Source organism: Cervus canadensis, chromosome 18, assembly GCF_019320065.1.
Source record: "Cervus canadensis isolate Bull #8, Minnesota chromosome 18, ASM1932006v1, whole genome shotgun sequence".
NCBI lineage: Eukaryota > Metazoa > Chordata > Mammalia > Artiodactyla > Cervidae > Cervus > Cervus canadensis.
Window position 1 is genome coordinate 35,758,156 of NC_057403.1, and position 22,415 is coordinate 35,780,570.

The following is a 22,415-nucleotide window of genomic DNA, read 5'->3' on the forward strand; positions in this document are numbered from 1 at the left end:
CAGATTACTTATTCTGTCCCTATCTGAACACAACAGAATGGACGTGGAATCTACACAAACTTTAAAAGGAGTATATTTATAAGTGAACATTATCCAGAAATAGTCCAAGGAAACACTAATACCATAACAAATTTTTCATAATAATGAAAAATAGAAGTCTTCTGAGTTCTCTTGAGATTACAAATATATTTACTTACTACCCTTTTAAAACAAGGGTGTTTGCCAAGCTAACGTATAGGTATTCACATCTGAAATGAATTAAAAGGAAGGGAAAAATATGATTTACTAAGGGTGAAGAAGTTGACAAAACTAAGCTAAAATTAAATAACAAAGACTTTGTAAGTGTCTGGGGGTACCAAGGTCACAATACCCATAACCCATACAATAGGAAATTCAAGTGAATGAAATTCAGTTTCTTCTGCTCTTTTGAATTCAGAAGCAAGGCCAAAGAACATAATACTTAATGAAAATCTTCTTAAGGGACGTACAAAGGAAAAAATTTTTCTATGTATTACTTGTACTAATACTCATTACAGGGAAACCAGACTATATGGTAAGGCACATTGATAACACGACTGAATTTAAATACACACATATATACATCATTTATTTTCTATGCCAAGGTCAGCAAAGCAAGAATTTAATTTCCCATTATACTACAGCACTTTAATTTGTAATCTGAACTCTCACTGCTATATATTTACAAAGTTCTGCTTAGCTTTCTGTTTCCTTACGTTCTAACACAAAACACTTAGGATCACAGCAATTTACCACAAAATGAAGATGCTGTGAAAATCCTTCGGATTTGTAATTTTCTTAGGCAAACTATTCAAATTACTTTTTAAATCAGTATAAGTTTAACAGGAAACTAAAAAATGCTATATAACTTCTGAATCTTATTAGAAATTACCCACCTTTAGTTTAGTCTAGAAAACTTGACTATAGCTTTTAAAATGTTGCAAAGTTTGCATAACCATAAGCTTAAGTATGTAATACAACTGAAATCTAGAGATATCTGAATGATAAACAGAAAATGGAAAAAAAACACCTCTATATATTTAATATCTTCATATTTTCTTACTTACTACATAAAATTGGAGAAGAGGGTGTTTGCAGTGTCAAAGTGGAGCCATCTTTCCTTGTGATATTAACTCGAAAAACCAATCTGGCACGAGTGCTCTTTTTCTTGGAACCAGCAATTCCTATTCTGGCTTCAACATCAGCATTCCTCAATTTCAATATCCCTACGCAGTCAACCCTAATACAGAAAAAATATATTAATTGATATATAAATAGTAATATATTCTTAAACATTTTCTTTTTAAGAATAATTTGCTTCTTTATTTATTTTTGAATATGTAATATAATTATATGGTTCCAAATTTTAAAAAATAGAGAAGTGTAAATTCTAAATATTCATAACTTCTCTGGTCAACTTTTTGTTTATAATAATAATGGGAAAAACAGTATAGAAATCACTATTTCAAAATCTGAACATAAGTTATGGTTTACAAGAGATACTTTTGCTTTAAAAAATTAAATTTATCCTCTTCCTTTTTGTACCTAATTCAGATACTAAAATAAGGGACAGATTTTACCTGGGAAAAAACTAGCAACTGTCTCCCTCCAAAATGGAACACTGTACAGCCATTAAGATGCATGCTTTAAATAATATGTAATGTTCATATGGGAAAATGTTCATAGTAAGTGAAGAGTAGGTTACAGAGCAGTGAGTACAGTATCATCTCATTTTATCAGAAAAAAGGATGGAAAAATAAATGTCAAAATAGTAATTAGTTCTATTAAGTTGGAAGTTGGCATTTGAGGAGTATGTTTTTAGCTTTCTATTACTACTAATTTTTACTAATTTAAAAAATTTATTCTGTTTTCAACTTATAAGGAATAAGTACTATTTTTATAATTAGTAACTCTATCTTCCACCATATACATTTACTTTTATAATTTCAAAAGTTAAAAAAAAACCTTTATTAAATATGTTTCAAAATATCTCTTTTCCAACTTATTATTTCCCTCTTTCTTATTAAAAATAGCTTAAAAAAACAAACAAACAAAAAAAACACCAAGTAAAGAAAAGTCTTCAGCTATCCAATACAAATAATTACAAAAATGTCTATCCCATATCAATACTTGCTGCTGTTAAGTTTATCTTTCAGATTAAAGGTACTCAACAAAAGGGTTAAGGAAAAAAGAAATTTAATTTAAATCCTTAACACTTGTAATATATTTCAGGAAATGAAAATGCATAACATGAAAAATAAGTAATCCCGGGACATAATTTTTTTTTAACACAGGAAAACAGAAATAGAAGGTAAATTTAGACTAACAATATGCTTTTTCATTCCAAGACTGGTTAAAGATACCATGAATGATGTCTGTCAGTTTCTACTGCAAACACTACAAAAGTGGAATTTAGGAAAGTAAATCAAATTGGTTATAATTTTAGTTTTTAATGTTAATATTATAAAACCAACATATAAGTCTATATTATTTTCCAAAAGGCCAGCATTCCACCTTGCTTTTATATCCTTGCCTTTCATTATGGGAATTCTCTAGCAAAGGGCAAGAATTCATTTCCCCCATTACAATTCTGCCATAATCTATTCTTTTTATTTGTAATGCTTAAAACTCAAAATCTTTTACATTTACATTAGAAACTAAAAACTTTTCCTCCTATTGCAAAAGTGTAATGAACTAACAAAAAAATTTTTAGTAAGTACTCACGCCAGTGTCATATTGTTGCTTGGATCAAGGCCAACTTCTATAACAGTAGTGCCTTCGATATCCACTTCTTTGCAGGGAGTTGTATTTCGCCCAGTTACCCTGCAGGCCTGATAAAATCCATGTGGTTTCACTCGACCAGAGTCATTGCCAACAAACACCTGCAACACCACTGGCTCATTATGGCCTTCCAGCTGGAATGAGATAACATGGAGCATAAACACTAATTAGCATTTCAAATAATCAAACTGTAAAAATCAAACATTTAAGGTCGTCTTATATTATTATATTTATAACTGGATTACAATAAAGAAATAAGTCTTCCAGAAAAACAGAGGAAAAATGTTTTCATAAAGGAGAATTAGCTAAATTTTTGAAGAAAACTTTAAGTTTTAGTTCTGCAACAATCACATTAATTAAAATTTTAGATGTATAATGAAAAATTATCATCTGTAATTAATTTTTACAACCAGATGAGAATGAATACACAATCCTTTGAGGTATTTATAAATTTATGGACTGCCAAAGTATGTAGGTTACTCAGGATTTACCACCACCACTAACGGAAAATTCACTGAACTGTGTTAGTGGCATCATCATCAAGTAAGAGTACATCTACTAAATTTTTACTCTGTGAAAGTTATTGGGTAGGAAAGCATTTGACCTTCAGCTATATAAATAATAGGGGAATGGGGCTCATTTTCATAGACTAGATGCATATATGCAACATCATAAAATCATGGGCCAGAACACTATGATCTGAAAAACTGCTGGTTCAAACCAGGACCTATGGGTCATTTACAGGTCTCTAACAAGCCTTCATAAATTAAATTACAGCTTGTATGCTGACGAACAAATAAATTGGGTTCTTGATAAGGTTTATAGTTAAACATTGAAGCTGCTAATATAGAACATAGAAAATCACACAATAACGTGTACAATGCACATCAAAGTGCTTAAAAATAACTCATAAATGTTTTTTATTCAAAAATAGCTATATCTTAGTATCTATGGTATCATAATGAGTCAAATAAGCAGGCAAATAAGCAGTCTACCCAAACTGTTAGTCAGCAGTACGAAAGAACAGTGTCTGGCACATAGAAGGGTACCATATCTGTTGAATGAGTGAATAAATAAACTTTTAAGATCAGGCAATTCATCCCCTATTACAGGCAATTAATCTAACAATACTTCTACAGACAAGTACTTAGACAAAACTTAATTAAAGCCAGAGCAATTAGGTTAGAAAATTAAAACTATCAAAATGTCTGGTTAAACAAATATTTACACAAAGCATAACTTAAATGTCTCACTTGCCTGTTACTTGTCCTAAGTTTGGGGGACTAAAGAAGGATTGGTGTGATGAGCAGTAGAGGGGTAGAAATGATATTGTACATGTAACTATTAACCAACCTTATAATGGTCATGAGTAAGTTTCTTGATTTCAAGTTTCTGCCATTATTTCTTTCAAGTATAAAAAGAAAGGCAGTTCAATGAAATGATGTTCAACTAAAACATTTACACAAGCTGTATTTACAAGAATCTACCCTGTGACTAGCCAAAATTCCTCCCTGTTTAGTATTTTGCAAGGGCTTGTTAAATATCCCCTACTCCACTTTTATTTTGGTTTGTCTTCAAAGAGAAAAAGTCTTTATAAAAAGGTAGGCCAGGTGCTGAAATTTAACTGCTCCCTCTTTTTCTTTTTAGTCTAAGTTCTGAAATGCTAAAGACTCAATTGGTATCCTGTTTCCTAAACTGAAGACTTCAGTTACCTATCAACCAACTCTTTTCAGAGTTGAGTAGACCTGATTGCTTTCGACATCTCAAAAACCTTATTTTCCAAGTCCACAATAATTTCTACAATATTTCTGTGGATTCACTTTAAAACATTTTTAAAATATAGGTTTGGAAGGAATGTAAAAGAGTTGCTACCAATGTCAAACATAAAGGGAAGATAGTTCATGATTGCCATATATTTTACTTGTTAGAACATATTCTGTTTCCATTTAACTAAAATTCAAATGACATCTGAGTAACAATATTTGGCTTGTGATTCAGTCAGACTTTTACTTTAATTTCTAATATATACAGTGATTAGCTTTATTTTAGACAGCTTTTATTGATTAAAAACAAAATAATAAATAAAAGTGGATAAAATTCTTCATTTACTGCTAAATAAAATAAGTACCTTCACTGTAGGAAAGCCTTGCTGTGTTCTGTCCTTTACTGAGCCACGACTACCCTCAGTCAGGTACCGAGCTCTGTGCTGGGTCTCAGGTTGTACAACTATCTTCAGCTCCTTTCCCTCACTTTTAACAGGATACTGTCCACATAACATAGGGCTCTTCTTTACTCCAGTTCCTTTTTGGTTTTCCAATGTTCTGAGAAACCAAAGCACAAAGTGGAAAAAGTATCAAAAAGAGTTTTTCTACAAAAGTCATCCAAGATAAAGGAAGAAAGAGAACAGGCAAAAACATTAAAAACAACTAATTACCTTACTGACAAAATAAATACAGCCTAAGGAATGATACATTCCATAAGCAAAGTATCTTTTAAAACTTTGTAATTAAAAAGAATGTGTGTTTGTACATATATATATATACACACACTGAGTCACTTTGCTGCACAGCAGAGATGGGCACAACATTATAAAGCAACACTTCAATTAAAAAAACTGAAAATTGAATTGTGTAATAAAGTTGGATAGGGAAGACAAAGAATGCATATGCGTGGCAAGAGGAAGGAAGACTGAATCCAATAAACCAAGCATAACAGGAAAGAGAATAGCTAATGTCACTGTAACCTTTCACACTGTACTTCAGTCAAAATAAAGTTTAAAAATTACATATATGTGTGAATGTTACATAAAGTTACAAGATTATCATTATCTTCTAATAGGTCTTGCAATGCAAAAGTAGGGGTAGCAAAAAGAAAAACAAAAAAACATAAAAAGGCCTTATAAAAAACCCAAAGGTACAGGTGCATATTCTTTTGGATATCTTCCTCAGTATATCAACTGAGAAAGTTGTACTAAAAAAAAAGTGATTTCATTTTTATTTGGAAATTAGCTTTATTCTAAACAATTTTTCCCAGAATTTTAATTTTTCAGAGTATTTTCATTTGTGATTAAGTAAATAAAGCCTTTAGCATATAAAAAATGTATAATCTGGGCTTTACAGATAGTCAATTTAACTTATTTAAGTTGGGTTTCCAGTGTTTACTGATGTATCATGCATTTGCTATGCAGAATGTATGTTTGAAGAAATATTTCAAGTGGTGGTTAGGACTTCAGGTCAAAACATTTACTCTGAAGTACTGTAAATATGGGATAAAAATAAATAGGAAACAATACTATTAGTTTAAAATTTATCTATATTTAAAAACAGAGTCAGGGCCTATAATGCTTTTGGCATGATTTTCCCAGTCCTAAAGTTTACACTCATATTGAAGACACAGGATCCAAGAGGTGACTGTGGCTAAAATGCTGTCCAAAAGCAAACAGGTCCCAGGAGAAATATTATGACTTCAAATATAGGTGGCTAAGCAGCCTAAAACCTAGCTCCAATGTTTACCTCTCTCCATTTTCTTTCTTTTTTTTAAATAAAGTTTTTTTTTCTAATATGTGGACTATTTTAAAACTCTATTGAATTTATTACAATATTGCTTCTGTTTTATATTTTGGGTTTTTATTTTTTTGGCCTTGAGGCATGTGGGATCTTAGTTCCCTGACCAGGGATCAAATCTGTATCGTCTGCATTGGAAGGTGAAGTCTTAACCACTGGACTGTCAGGGAAGTCCCTACCTCTCCATTTCTAATCAAATTGTTGCCTCAGTAGTCAATAATAAAGAGGGAAAGGCTACATTCTAAACGGAATTTGGGACTGGGGTGAACGCATGGCTAGGAAAGGGACAGAAGAATGGAGGGAAGAAGGGATGCAAAGGAATGAAATCAGACTGACTGAGAAAAAGGGTTCTGAGGGGGAAATACATTGCTCAATTATCTTCATATTCCTTAAACCTTGCACAATTCCCAAAACAAAAGATGCTGAAAAAGTATTTGCTGATGAAGGCAAACTTGTTGATGAAGTCTGACATAATTAAGTCAAAGATTACCTGTATAAGAAATTTAAAAGGCCTTGGAAGAAAAAATTCTATGAACCAAAGTATGGAGTCAAAGTCAAAACAAAAACAACAACAACAAAAAACAAAGTCAAAACAAAGGGCAATAAATTCTATTTTTTCATCATTCTGGGTAGAAACCCAAATCTTTGCAGTGAATACAGTATTTTGCATATGAAATTCTATAGTGATACTGTTTTTTAATCATTTGAAAAATCAAAGCAGGGACTCCTCTGGAAGTTCAGTGGTTAAAACTGCTCCCAGTGCAGGGAGTCGGGGTTTGATCCCTGGTTGAGGAACAAAGATCCCATATGCTGCACAATGTGGTCAAAAAAACTTTTTTAATTTAAAAATTAAAGCAAAAATATTCACTCAAACCATATAAAAACATCCCAAAATATGCACTGAAAGGGACTAAAAGAAAATACAACAAAATTCTAGTATTAGTTGTATCGATTTACTAGATTGTAGATTATTTCTTGTCTTCTATTTTTCCGCATTTTTCAAATGTTTGTAACTAATATCTATTAACCTTACAATGAAAAAAGGAAGACTTTAGTCTGAAATATAAGAAAACTGTAGCACATCATTAATTTGGCAAGATATGGCTTTTGTATTCACTTATGCTAGCCAAAGCAATATTAATGAGAATAAATAAGATACTAAGCTTGATTATTTCAATAAAAACATTTCATTTGGGATGAAAACTATTAAGTTAATGAAGTATACACATTATGGTTTAAAGAACAACACATGTAATCAGTTTCTGAAATGATACTTTTAAAAGCCCTTAAAACTAACTTTATTCTCTAGGTTTAAATGTAAAAATGGAATGCACACATATTTAGATCTCAAGCTGTGTAAAATAGAACATCAACTACTTATTAGAAAAGTATTCATTCAAATTACTAATTTTTAATGCATTATGGCTTAAGGAAAAAATAAGAAAATAGCAGCCATTTGTATGGGATTTTACTTTTAAATTGACTATCTAAAAAGAAAATCTACCATCTTGCCATATTCTATTCAGAGCCTTAAAATGACACTTTAATTCCTTTGTGCTACACATCCTTCTGGTTGCCTGTCACAAAAATAATTTTTACTACAAAATGCCTAAAACAGTTTCACATATATCATATCTTAATTTCTAGGAATATCTAGAAGAGACACTGATTCTCAGGGCTACTGATTCTTAGGATATTTAGGTGAAGAATTTAAGAAAAATATGGAATGCTTAAATAACTGAGTAGTTTTTTAAAAATTGTTTTGTTTTCTTAGCAAATTCTTTAACATTTTAATTATACAAAATGCTATTTCCATCTTGAAGATAAATAAAAACTGCTGTACCAAAATATTTGAGAGTGTATTTTCTATAATGTAGCTTTGTATAAATTGAAATTTTATGGCAAAATTTCCTTTTCTAACATCTATGAACTTGTTTTTGAGATCCTCTTAACAATTGTTTCCAAAGACCTATTTTTTTTATATTTACATATGGTTTTATCCTTTCCTCAATAGAGTTCTTATAAATTCAAAGTTTAAATTTCTTCCATCATTTTCATAGGCTAGTGTCAAATGTTTTTCCATTACCTAAGAAGCTGGACATTTCTTCTGCTGCTTGATGAGTTTCTGTTCCATGAATTATTTCATGAGAGATTTTGTCTTGACAAATGTTATTATACTTTCCCTGGGTAACCTCAAATCATTTCTAAGATATATCTATCATACAAAAGCAGAAGCAGAAAAGATGTATGTCAAGATATCTTTTTAACAGCAACTGCAAATCATGTGTGTTGACTAACTGTTAAGTCAAAATTTTATTTGTTCTTCATCAGAACTTTAACATTTATTTCAGTATAAAAATGAAAATCTCTCTTATGGAACTTAAAAAAAAAAAAAAAACACTTTCTCCACAGAAGTCCAAATAAACACATACCTGTATTTAATGACAGATACATATGAACCTTTTATATCTATGCTACTATGTTTCAGAGCATTATTCTACAGGTAACAGTTCTACAAAATGTCCTACAATTGTTGACTCTGCTAACAGCAATACTTTTGGAAAGGGTATATAAATATCTTTTAGATAATTTCCTAACTTGGACTTTCTAAAAATGAAAAATATTTAAATGGGCATTTTTATTTAACTATATCACCCCAAAGGAGTAACAGGCATTTTTGATTAACTATATCACCCCAAAGGAATAATGGGCATTTTTTATTTAACTTCATCACCCCAAAGGAGCTTTAGATGAGAGTAGAGAAGAGAGTAGTATAGAATAATCTTTGCTTAAACGGTAGATATTACTTTTAAAATATACTGAGAAAATATTTAAGGACAAGTTTAAGAAACAATAAAGATATTCTCTGTAACTCTCAATCAGATTTTTAACTAAAAATCCACCAATGATGTAACCAAATAATGAACCAATCAAAAGCATCTCCATCATATTCTGTGACAACCTAAAATTGTAGGAGATCCTGGTCAACTACAGGACCATTCAAAAAAAGTAATCTCTCAAGATCCAGTAAGTTAAACTTTATCAAACTACGCTGAATATACTGTAGGAAAATGTAATCAGAAGTCTAGCAACTAAATGTTACAATGAAAGTATCAAAGGAATTAGAAAGTTAAGTCATGGTATTCTGTATTTTAGAAGTGAACGTTCTATAATATAGCTACTGAAATATATTTAGTATGTGTTGTAAACTGGCAGAAATGAATGAAAACTCAAAATAGGTACCATGATTCTGTTCTATTACCTTTTATACATAACCCAGAATCACAGAAAAAAAAGTGATATATTTATTTTTAAAGAAATCCTAAACTTGCAAAATATATTAAACAAAAAGCTTAAAATAAATACATGAGTCTAAATCAAGACTCAAACTATCAATTTAGTTTTTTGTTTTCATCAAATAAAAGGAAAATAAGGTCTTCACAAAAATGGAAATAAACTGAATCATATGGGGGGAGACAATGTGAAAGAGAAAACAAATTAGCCCTCTGTAAAAGTCTGTTTTAGCTACAGCCATTACTTTACTAGCTATCTCAATGAGTAAAAATATTTTAAAAATCTTTTAAAGTATAAATTCATCTGAAATTTAAGTTATTTCTTAAACAGATTATTTTCATTTTCTACTACTTAATCATACCCTTACTAAGATACCTACTGGCAAAATCTGCTGGTATTTTATTATCTTCTCTTGTGAAACCTGATCATTTTAAGTTAAAATTTTCTGTGATATCAATGATAAAATTAGTATCTTTGCTTTAGATGCAAACTTGAGCTGAGCAATTAAGAAAAATGAGGAATGACTTATTTTTTTGTTTTGCATAATGGTGAGAGAACTTTAAAAAAAATGTGAATACCAACCCATTTCCTGCTTTTGAGTTGCCTTTGTTGTCCGTGGTAAGCTGAGAAAGCACATAGTGAGGTGCTTTGGCACTGTCGGCATCAAATATATCCATATTAGATTCTTCACAATCTCGTCGTTTGACCCCCGGCCTCTGCTTTGGATTTCGTTTTCGTGATTTACGAGGTACCTCAGTGTTATCATTGTAGGAACTGGTGCTCATGTTACTGAAGTTGGAGGGGGAATCCTCCATCCACATACTGCAGCTCTGCTCAGATTCCAATCCACACCCCTCATCCTGGCAGGACATCCGACTGTTATCCAGCAAGTCCTCAGGTGGTGGTGAGATGTACAAGACTGTGTGCCTCTTCGGTGTTGATGGATGCTGCTGAACTGTGTTACTGGTTAACTGCTTTTCACTTACCCCTCGGTTACTTACCCCCAAGGCTGAGGAGCAGCTCTCGACTTGCATAGCCTTGCTGTCGGTGACTGAGGTAGAATAAATGGTAGGGCTGGAAGAGGTGGTAAAGGAGCTGCAAGCACCGCCCATGGAGGAAGAGGAGGGAGCTGAAGAAGCATCTGCAGTGTACAATTTAAGAGTAAATACACTATACATGTTTTCACCTACGCTGGCTAGCAGTCCCATTGAAAAGTGATTTGTAAACTGATTGTTTTTCCCCATAATGAATAGTTGGAATTTGGTTAAGTTTTAGAATATAAATGCTTCAAGCAATACAAGGCCTAAAAAAGCACAATTTTAAAAAAATGCCAAAATAGCATTATTTAACTTGTTATAATTGATAGATTTTTAAAAATCTAATTTAATGTTTTAAGCTGTAAAGCAAGAATAAAGCTTTTATTGCCTCAGCTGGATATTTCTATTGAATTTTAATCATTTAAAATAAAAAAAAAAAACCCCAATATGAAATATATGCTTGTGGTCCACATTCAATGCCAATTAAATAATTCATTATAGAATTTGAAAAGTGGGACTGTGCTTAGCCACAAAATATTAAAATAAGTTTCTAACCTATGAAGCAGAGAACTACAGGTCATTTTTAATGCAGACACTCCCTGCTTCAGAGGCAAATCCTGGAATAAAAATATGAGAAAATAAATGAGAAAAGAGCTGCTGATTATTCCAGATATCAATTATAAAATGAGAAATAAATAGAAAAAATATATAATCAACTGAATTGGAGGCAAAATGGAACTGGTACCGTCACTATGATTATTTTAAGATCTAGAAGAATAAAAATGAAAAAGGCTTGATTTGGAACAGGGTGGGCTACAGAAGATAAGCAAGTTAACTACTGAGGGTTTCCAGAAGTTGGAAGTGGCAGTTCAAAACCATGATCTCTAATAAATCCATCCTTTATGGCAGAATGAAAAACAGAGGAAGGACTTATTAATGGATGGATTTTTCTTGTAAAGTACTTGATTATACATTCAGCACTTGGTTACCACTGTCCATTTACTCTCTCTTTAAAAGGTCTATTTGATTTTAACTATTAAGGGAATTTCTTCAGGTGAGTAAACAGTAAATTTTATTGACTGAAGTCTAATGAAGAAGAGTTGAACAGAAAAAAAAAATCTCTGGAGAGAATCAGATCTATCAATAGTTCTTATAAAAAGGTTTTTCATAAAATCACTTCCCTTGCCTATGCCTAACCGAAAAAGTCAAAAGTATATCTTTTCAAAATGTGTGGCCACTGGCAGATCAGTTCATTGAAAAATACGACTACTAAACCCTTTAACAGCATAATCTATGGAAGCACACTAATGTTACAGTTGAAAGTTATCAGTCCTATATAATTTTATCTTGTATAAGATACAGAAGGGTTTATAATCATAAACATATACAAAAATGAAAATAGGCAACATGTGACAACTAAAAATATGTTTAAATTGAAATTAATTTTTATCTATAGCATGTATGCTACTGTTTTAAAGTGGCATGATAAAATTTAAAACTGTGATGTGCAGTTACTAGAATTGCAACATCCACATCAATTTTGTAAAGAGTGAAATGTAAGCATGCCAATGTTTAGATAATCAAAAGCCAAGTGCCAAAGATCTATTTTTAAATTGAAAAAATGCACCAAAACACTCAAATCATTGAAAGAACTAAATTCACCCACAATTTTTCACTGTTGTCAAGGCTGAAGAATACTGTTAATATTAGCCATAAATAATGTAATCTACATAATGCCACATGGAGAGATTTTTCTCAACTACCATGAGTTAAGGGCACTTAATGCAATTAGATGATACCAGTTCCATTTTCCAGTTTGTATCCTTGTCAAATGCAGTAGTTGAAATTGGAAAAATTCAGTCACTTTAAACTGCATTCCAATTTAAAGAAAAATTTTATCAATTTTGTATCATGCATTAATGCAATGTTTTCTTAGTAAATAAATATTTTAAAAGATTTGTAAAAACTACAAAATTCTAGATACTAATGTCAGTGACAGTTTAGGAGCTGATTTGTAGCCACTTTGGGTTTAAATAACAAGGTTTTTCCTTATTTTTTTTAAAAACATGACAGAATTCATTTTAAAAAAGATAAAAAAGGTATTATGTCTAACATTCCTCCATCTGTTCCAACTATTGGCAAAAAAGAAACTACATGTGTATGAGTCTATGTTCATCATTTTCAGAGAAATACAAGTATGCAGCATGCAGTATTTGCAATGGATCACACAAAGCATGCAACATGAATGCTGTGAACTTGTATTTCTACAAAGACGTTTTCTCCCAACCACTCTTTGAATCTAGGTACCATGCACATGAGGATGCAGAATATGAACATCTCAGGGATTTCCTGTCCATGAAAGACGGAAAGTTAGGTAAAATGTAATCAAGAACTCAAAAGTAAGTTATGTGATACTTATGAATTTAATATGCAAGATATAATCTAGCAAGTCTTATTTAAAAATCATGGTTATAAAACCCAATTGATATAATTGTACATAAATATCTGTTCTGGGACAGGTATGCCAAACTGTGATATCATACCCTACATAAGTTAAAATATTCTCTATATTTTCCATGGACATCTAACACACATTTTGAATATTATACCTGCAGTTTCCTGGATATATTTATTAAATTAAAAAGCTTATGAGCACAAAACTATTAAAGCTGAAAACATAAACTGTCAAAAGACAGTAGCAAGCATCTTTTTTTTAAATTACTTTTTAAAGGTTACCTCAGTTTGATCCTAAATTACTAAAGTTCTACTTATTTTAAGAACATAATGAATATAAGACAATTTTTTGAACTATAAAACTCTTTACAATAGTATCATTGTTCCTCTGATGCTGATGAATATGGTGTATAAAACCCTTCACAAAAGCATGTTACATTTTGGTTAGGAAAACATCACCTAAGTGCATTAATAATGCCAGGTGAGGTGGTGAAATAACAGATAAGAACTATGGGCCCCTAGAAAGCACAGACAACATCTGTCTCATCTTAGACTCCCCAGACACGTAACATACTATGACTTTCATGTAGTAAAAATTCTACTTTTTAATTAAATTGATTTATGGGAAGGTCAGTATTTCCTATGTATGCTGAGTTACACTAAACTGGTAAATAAATGTACCGATGTGTTCATAATAGACACATAACAGGTTTTTTTTTAAAGATTTACTACTCAAAATGCTTAGACTATATCTTACTGTAACAACATTATCTGCTACAGGGAAAGTTTGGAAGTAACTTAAAAGAGTTTAGAGGTAACTTATTTCTACAAAAACGTGCTAAGAACCTTGTTTCTTAAAACTCATATATAAGTCAAGTGACCTACTTGTGTGCATGCACGCTCAGTCGTGTACGACTCTTTGCAACCCTATGGACTGTAGCCTGTCAGGGTCTCTGTCTATGCAACTTCCCAGGCAAGAATACTGGAGTGGGTTGCCATTTCCTCCTCCAGCAGCTCTTCCCAACCCAGGGATCGAACCCATATCTCCTGCATTAGCAGGTGGATTCTTTAACACTGGGCCACCTGGGAAGCCCCTACATACTTGTAGATTAATACATAAATTTACTAAAAAATATAGCAAATTCTTAATATATTTATTAAAAATAAGTGCATAAAATAATAGCAAGAACAGTTTAGATTTCAAATCTGTGGATGAAGAGCCAAGGATACAGAATGCCAACTGTGAAGTAATACATGGATTTTTGACTGTGCTAAGGGACAGCACCCCTACCCACTCCAACCCTCCATCGTTAAAGGGTCAACTGTATTATTAATTTGTTTGGAAAGATGAAAATGGAGTTTTAAATGATACTACATAGAGAAACCCATGTATATTTTACACAGTTTGCTTAAATTACATTTTAAAATTAAGAACTATTAGTTCTAGATTTGTAAACAAGAAATTAAATTATCACATCATTTTACTGCTTTAAAAACCATAAAAAAGAGATGATACTTTGTGGACCTAACTAAACTTTTTACAGAAAGCTATGAGATTAGAAACATTCTTTAAAGTCCTCAAAAGAAGCAAATACCTTTCACTGATTTTAAAAAATATAACAGAAATGACATTTAACTAAGCTTCCAAGATAAAAAATGTGGTCCCTAGTATTTAAATATGCACTTATATTTTATAACTTTTCAACATCAGTGCAAAATCAGTTGAGTTTCCTTAAAAAAAAAAAAAAGTCATAAAAATTTACAAGTGTGCTAAGTGAACCAATAGTGGAACGGAGAAGGAGTAAACAAGACTGTTCAGAAAATAGTAATAAAAAACAACACAGGTGACCTGGAAACCGTTTCTGGTCTGAAACACTTACTGTTCAGCCTAAGTTATTCTTTTTTTAAGTATTTCATTTTTCTTACTGGTAACAATGACTTAAAATCTAAGTACTCTGTTTGATAAAAGTCACCAGATATAAGAACATATTTTCAGATCAAAGAAGAAAGATATTGAGAGAAAAAATTTTATAAGGCCAACATTCATATTGCCAAGGGATTGAAAAATCTAGAACACACAAAGTGGCTGCAAACCTGCTTTGTCAACACCTTACATGCCAACCTTCGTTTTCTACTTTTCTTCTTCTTCTTCTTAAAATATTAACGTAAAGTTTAAAACTTTACATAAAGCTTTAGTTTCAATCAGTATCAATTCACTATTTAGAAACAAAAAAAGAAAGGAAGGAAGGAAGAAAGAAAGAAAGAAAAAAAGACTTATGAAGAAGTCTGAAAACGAGACCGACCTATACCCTGGGTGAGATTGGATGGGTTAAGTGTCTCTGGCACTATTTGTCTTCACTATTGACAGACACTGTCACACAACCCACCACACGATGCCTGTCTCTGAATGGCGAAGCTAGAATGCAAGTTAAGTGTATTAATAGAAAAACCAACTAGCATCCCAGCATATAAAATAAGCAATCCAGATTACTTTACCAAAAAACAAAAATAAAAACAAAACAGAAAAAAAAACCAAAACCCCAAAATTGTAGTGTCTATCATTTAATTTACATGTTTAAAACAGTTTCAATTTCTCATTTGTACTTTCCCCACCCAACATAAGTTTATATGTTACAATAAGCAATGTTTTAAAACAAACTTTAAAAAATTTAAATTAGTAACACCCAAATAAATGCATATGGGGAAATTTCTTATTCAAAATGTTTGTTAACTCATATTCACCAATTTGCTCTTTTGTTTACTAATGCAATCTAATCCATAAGCCAGAATGCTTTAAGTGTTTTTAAACTGTTCCCTTACCCAAATTTCAGAACAGAAAATGTTATGTTCTGACAAATACACAAGAGCAGGAAAAAAAAAAAATCTGCATTTTATAGCAAAAGAGTATTTTCATTTCTCAGGCCAGCTTCCAAACACTTCCTCATACCCCTCCCCCCAAAAGTTACTAATGTACACTTAAAAAAAAATTTTTTTTTAATTTTAAAAAAATTTTGCCCATGCCACACAGCATGTGGAATCTTAGTTCCAAACTAGGGATCGAATCATGTCTCTGCATTGGAAGCTTGGTGTCTTACCACTGAACTGCCAGAGAAGTTCTAATTTACACTTTTAAATTAGATATGCTAGTGTGCATAAAATGCTTGATCCCAGTGGCTCTATTTTGTAAAAATTTAGCTCTACTGATGAAACTGAAAGGTTTGTTACTGGTTTACTACAGACCACCCTTTTCTCCTCCAGTTCATCAAACTGCCAGTCAGAATTCTAATACTATATAATAACTACTCTCTCACTTTCAATCTAAATTCTCCTAAAATAATTATTTTTACCTTGTCTGAGTGCCATTAATAAATATATTCACAGAATATTTACTAAATAATGTTTACTGAAAAATAAAATGCTTACATTTGCAAGTGTCCTGACACTTAGAGCAATGTTTTTAAAACATGTATTTTGTCCTATTCAACCCTAAGTATATAAGCACAGGGTTAAAACAGGTACTAAGTACACATTATACAATTTGTTTTTTAAATCTTCTCGGAAGAGAAAGATGCCTTCTATCATCCAGTGATTTAAATACTACTAGGTAGCATCAGTCATTGATATTATCCTCACACTCAAATAATTTAAACACAATAGGGAATAACTATACTAGCTGACAACTGTATTTGTTGTTGTCAAAGACCCCAGGAAGAACGAGGTTTAAAAAAAATAGACAGCAATTATTCTACCTGAAAAGTAATGTTTACTTGAAGACAAAAAGAGAGATTACCACCACATTAACTTAAGGACTGGAGAGAAAAAGCAGTTCTGAGGGATGCTATTTGAAGGTCACTTCAAAGCTTTATCATACAATACATTTTAAAATAGTTTAGAGTAAATAAAGGCACCCCTGCCAACACCAGTCCAATGTCTTTACATTTCTTTTTTTAGAAGTGACCAAAAAAAGGAAAAGAAAATAGTTTTTGTATCAGTATCATCAAAATCTTCTAATTTAATTATTCATAATGGTTTTACAACTGGATCTGGATTAGAGTGTATATTAGATCCAACTGTAGATAAAATAAAACATCTAGACAAAACCCAAAAGCAATAAATTGCTCTACTAAAAAGTTTTGATAATCGATCATCCAACTTTATCATTTAATGTTTTAAAAAGTGGGAAGAGCATTCTAGGAAGAATACTTAATCAGTCAAATTTGTGGAATCAAATTTGCGGAATCCTTATGATTCATCATCCTCCATCCATGTTTTTTTTTTTTTATTTACAAAGGTTCCCAGTGAGAGAGTATCAACATTAAAGACTAACTCAGAGAGGAAATCCAATGGCCCATGTGTTGTCTGATACACAAAACTTCAAAACAATGCAAAAAACAGAGTGAGAATGGAAAGAAAGAAGCAAAACAAGGCTTAGAAACTTATTTTTATAAAAATAAGGTCTATTTTTAAAAACCTTACTAACAAATGAAAGGAGAAATCCATGTGGGAGGGAGGTCAATGTTCATCTAAACATTATTAATCATCAAGCAACATTAAGTATCTATCTTCATAATAGCCTTAAGAAAGTTGTCATTACTGTCCAGTTACAGGGGTAATATGAAAAATTTACTGAATTTCCACAAGATTCTGTCTATATGATAGAAATGATAAGACAGCAATCAATTCATATTAGTTCTTTATGATTCCAAAGCTCAAGCTAATTTTATTGTATTTCACAAATATGAAAAGAAAAATACTGTCTCAGAAATAGGTGAAATCTCTTGTTGTATCCTACCCATATCAACTCCCTCACTCTAGTACAGCTGGAGTGTCTTTACATATAACTTGGTTACCATTATTTATACAACTAATTATTATAAAACAGTTATGGTAATACCTTTTGCTTATTATCAATCTTATTGGTAACATAAAAAAGTAAGCCTACTTCTGTACATTAACTTACTAATGTGAAATTCTACAAAACACAGGGAAAAAAGAAACTGTGTCTATTTGATATATGTATTTTGTCTATGAATGGTTGAGAATCTGTGCAGTTTCAGAATGCTATTCTAAAACTCGGGTGACACAAAAATGTGCTCATTCTATCAGAAAATGAATAAATCACAATATTTATAAAAGTTGCTAAAAATTAAGAGGACAAAAAAGGTAAACATTTAGGGAATAAATCATTAACAGGCCATGTGTACTTTTTGTCAATGAAAATTTACAACATGGACAATCTCCCAAATTGGTAATTGTTTCTGAATTAACCATTACGGTCCAAGACTGCTGATGCTTTTTTCATTCTAATAATGCAGATGTTAGTAAACATCTATACACAGGTCCATATACACATATTTCTGTATGTATAAATGTATGTATTTATATGTAATTTTATTTTATTTTTATATGTAATTTTAAAAGACAGAATGAGGGGTAGTTTTAAAACCTACTTGGTAACATGTTTGAAACTGACTTACTTTTAGAAGTGGTCCAGTTTTCTAGGAAAAGTAGGAATTGATCATATGGAATAACCAAGATCAATTCACCTTTCAGTTTACAACAATATCTCAATAAAGCTGTTATTTAAGAAAAATATCTGCCATATCTCTTTAAAACCCCTAAATTCTAATGTGACTGTTTTAGTTCTTAGTAATTCTTACTAATATATTTTAGTGTCTTATAACCTACACTATAGGATTAAAGAAACAACAAAAAGAATCCTTTCACAACTTGCATTTTTTATCTACTCCTTGAACAACTCTTTATTTTGCCAAAAAATATAATAAGTTCATGTAGATAACTTTATGTTAGAAAAATGGCCTCTATCTTAATTACCAAAAACCTACAATATTCGTCAGGAAGTCTGTACTTTAAAACTTTTATACATTCACATATTGAATCTCAAACTACTAAGAAACTTTCTAGTGGGATAAAAACAGATGTTTTTAAAAAATGATTTAAAATACAAATTCCAGACTGCTGACTTTCAACTACACCTTCAGACTGTGACAGCTGGCCCTCTGGAGAGGGGAGACATTGTGAAGAAGGAAGCCCTCTTTCCCCTACTGCCAATCCAGGGTCTTACAAGACTGAAGATATTATAAATGACAGTATTAAAAGTGTGTATAGTGTAGAGACAGAAAAGGAGGTTTAAGAGACATTCTTTTACCCAATATTCTGGATTATGGATTAGCAGCATCATGTTTACTCAAATCCTTCAGTAATAAGTAAAGGTAAAAAAATATAGATTGGCGAATCTGAGAAACACATTTTTAATAATTAAATAATTTAAAATGTACATGAATATCTATATGCCCAGTCTCTAAATTTTAAAATTTAAATTGATTCAGAATTTGTGAAACACAAACCTTTATGGCAGAACTAGAAGTCTGTTCCCACCAGGCCCTCATACCTGATAGCAGCCAATCCAGCTCCTTCAAAACTCTGAAGAATTAACTACATCAAGAGTCATCATTTTTATGCATTTCATATTAAAACAGCAAATGCTATAGATTAAAAAAAAAAATCACAAAAGTCTAAATTAATGTATCTTTCCCTAAATATCTAGTCTTTTGGCCAGGAAACACTGAGTAACTGGTAATTTACTCCAAAACTCTTTTTGACATTTATGTCACTAAGGATATTAATATGCCAAATTTTAAAAAAGCAACTCTAAATATACATACTAACTGAACTCCCTACAATAATTATTCTGCAATTTAAACTCTCTTACCTATAATGTTATATGACGAAGGCTCTATCAATAAGACACTAGAATTCTAGAATAAGTCTATGTTGGTTAAAAGTAAATACGTAAAAAAAAAATTACAAATGGGTTTTAGATCACAGAAACTTTCTGTGTGTGAATATATGAAAATTGTCAAGGTCATCTCCTTACTCTTTTCACAATCTTACAATGTCAATAACTGCTTGATCTAATAAAAGATTTCATTACTTCAGAATACTTCCTTTAGTTAATTCTTACTTTCATGATTTTTCAACTCAAAGCCTTCATTCTAATTTATCTGGAGAGGATTATGGAGGGAGGGAGGGAGAGAGGGAGGAAGAACCAACATTCCATCAGTGACTCAAATTAAAAAACTTTCAATATTTATATATAAAAACTTCTAAAACTGAGTTTGGTATTATTTAAAAGGAAGTGTTGTTCTTTTTCCAAACCTAGCTAACATTTTTCAGCTTTTAAAAGGAACTGGATCTACTGTCAACAGATGTTAAAAAGCACAGAAGAAACAGACTTTTAGTTCTATACAGATTCAACATGGCTTTAAAAAAAAAATCTCAAAAGATACAAAAGAAATCAGTTAGTCAATTTCTACCTGTGGATTTAAAGTGAAATATTTCATTTAAATTTTTTTAAAAATATTTTATTATCTGATACTATTTTAAAACTAAATACTTAAATTCCAGAAAAAAATATTCAGTGCATATAAAATGAAACCAGGTCATCTTTACAATTCAATTACTAAAAAGTTCACAATTAAATCCACAGAATCTGTTAGAAAATGTCTGGCAACACATGAACAGTGAGCAGGGCTGGTATGTTTCTTGGCCATGGTTAAAGTTTTCCTGCCCTCAACCAGGAAGGCTGCAGATTGCACTGTATGGTTCAGGGGAAATATTGGTACACAAAATTGACTGGACTTAAGTTAATACAAATAAGAAAAATACCCAAAGTTCTACTTGAGTACCAATATCCTCACTTAAACCACAACCTTCCACTTCACTGTTCTCTTTGAAACAAAAAGAATTTACTGAAAACAATCCTCTGATGGATTTCAAGTACCATTTTAAAAGATGAGAGGTATCATATTGGGCAAGAAACCTCTAATTAGTAAGAGACAGATAAAACTTCAGAGTATGTACATATAATTTTCTAACTTTTTTAAAAAAACCAAACACACTTAGTAATCTGTAAACCCAACTAAAAAAAGAATTACAGTTGGGCAATCTAGTATTATTGAAAGCATTCTTATTATTTATCATAATCAAGACATTTTCTTATTAGTTTATCTGTCAATCTTTTCTTTTAATTCAGTAAAAATTTGAACCAATTTTATATAATTATAAAGTGTATGATTTGAGAGCTGATTAAAAATAAACTTGATAAATTTCAAACATTATTTTTCATACTTTTTCACTGATATAAAAAAAGTATCTTTATATAAACATTACATTCAGATCTTCCATTACTTTTGATTGAATTTAAAGTAAGTGTAAGGTCACACATGTTTTTAAATGTAGAGAAAAGGTTATAGTAACACGCTACAAACAAAAAAAAACTTGAGTGCTTGAGTCCTTTTTCAGATTACACGAAATAAAACATTTTCCCCTCTGAGTAAACTTTCAAAAAAAACTGTTTTATAGACTCAAATGTAATTTTCTATCCACAGCTTGGTATTTAATAACTTTATTATGTGCAGTCAACCAAAGAGCTTTAAACTCACTCCCATAGTTGAAGATAAGATCCATTCTGGGAGATGGCACTAACAAATATGCCAATGTGAAATTTTAAGAAATAATACATGTGTAAGACTATTTTATAGAAAATTTTTAATGTTAAAAGTATGTATTTTAAAACCTCCTGAAACAAACCCTCAAATCACACTCTTTAATACGAATTTTGCCAGCACTGTTCATGTTGACCAGATAATGCTTTAGTTTTCTTTAAAAAATAAAATGAAATGCATACCAGCAGCAACTACAGCTGGAGGAGGCGAGCCTGCCTCACCACCACTTGTCTGACTCATTGATGCTACAGATGTTTCTCTAGATGGAGGTAACTGTAACTCCTTTGGGAGAAGATCATAGACAGATTCTGTTGGGAGAAAGACAAAAAATTTTTATGAGCACAAAATTAATGTCTTTCCACTCACAAGAGTTATATTATTCATACACACACACACTAAACTTCATGTAATTACTGTTGTAAAAATTATTAGCAAACATTTTTCTTTTATTATAATTTTAGTGAACTACACAAAGAATTTTCCATTCATTCTGACTCCCATTTTCTTCTTGGCTTTTCTTTTCATGCTGATGATATACAGAAAAAGTTACTAAAATTTTTAAACCATATAAAACTAGACAGTAGAGATGTCAAATAACCCAAGATGCTCCAACACCTTTCTTTGTATTAAAAAAATAAGTATTATATATCATCCTTTACATGTAAGATGGCACATACTAGTGTATATCAGCTATAAATTGGCTTCTTCAAACAGACCACTAGTCTACTCCTGCTCTTTCA

General features: G+C 31.2%; 1 protein-coding gene across 7 annotated transcripts in view; it reads right to left on the reverse strand.

Annotated features, from left to right (window-relative positions):
• Positions 1-22,415, reverse strand: part of NFAT5 (nuclear factor of activated T cells 5) — a 117,288-nt gene that overhangs the window by 35,977 nt on the left and 58,896 nt on the right. For 5 of the 7 annotated variants that reach the window (XM_043437795.1, XM_043437797.1, XM_043437796.1 and 2 more), the window contains 5 exons: positions 21,858-21,983; positions 10,239-10,797; positions 4,928-5,120; positions 2,743-2,933; positions 1,086-1,258 (listed from right to left, as the gene is read on the reverse strand). In XM_043437795.1, the coding sequence (XP_043293730.1) occupies positions 1,086-1,258; positions 2,743-2,933; positions 4,928-5,120; positions 10,239-10,797; positions 21,858-21,983 (1,242 nt within the window). Of the gene's footprint in view, positions 1-1,085; positions 1,259-2,742; positions 2,934-4,927; positions 5,121-10,238; positions 10,798-11,248; positions 11,311-15,450; positions 15,507-21,857; positions 21,984-22,415 lie in introns of those variants that run through there. The other 2 variants (XM_043437800.1, XM_043437801.1) reach the window with 2 other exon arrangements.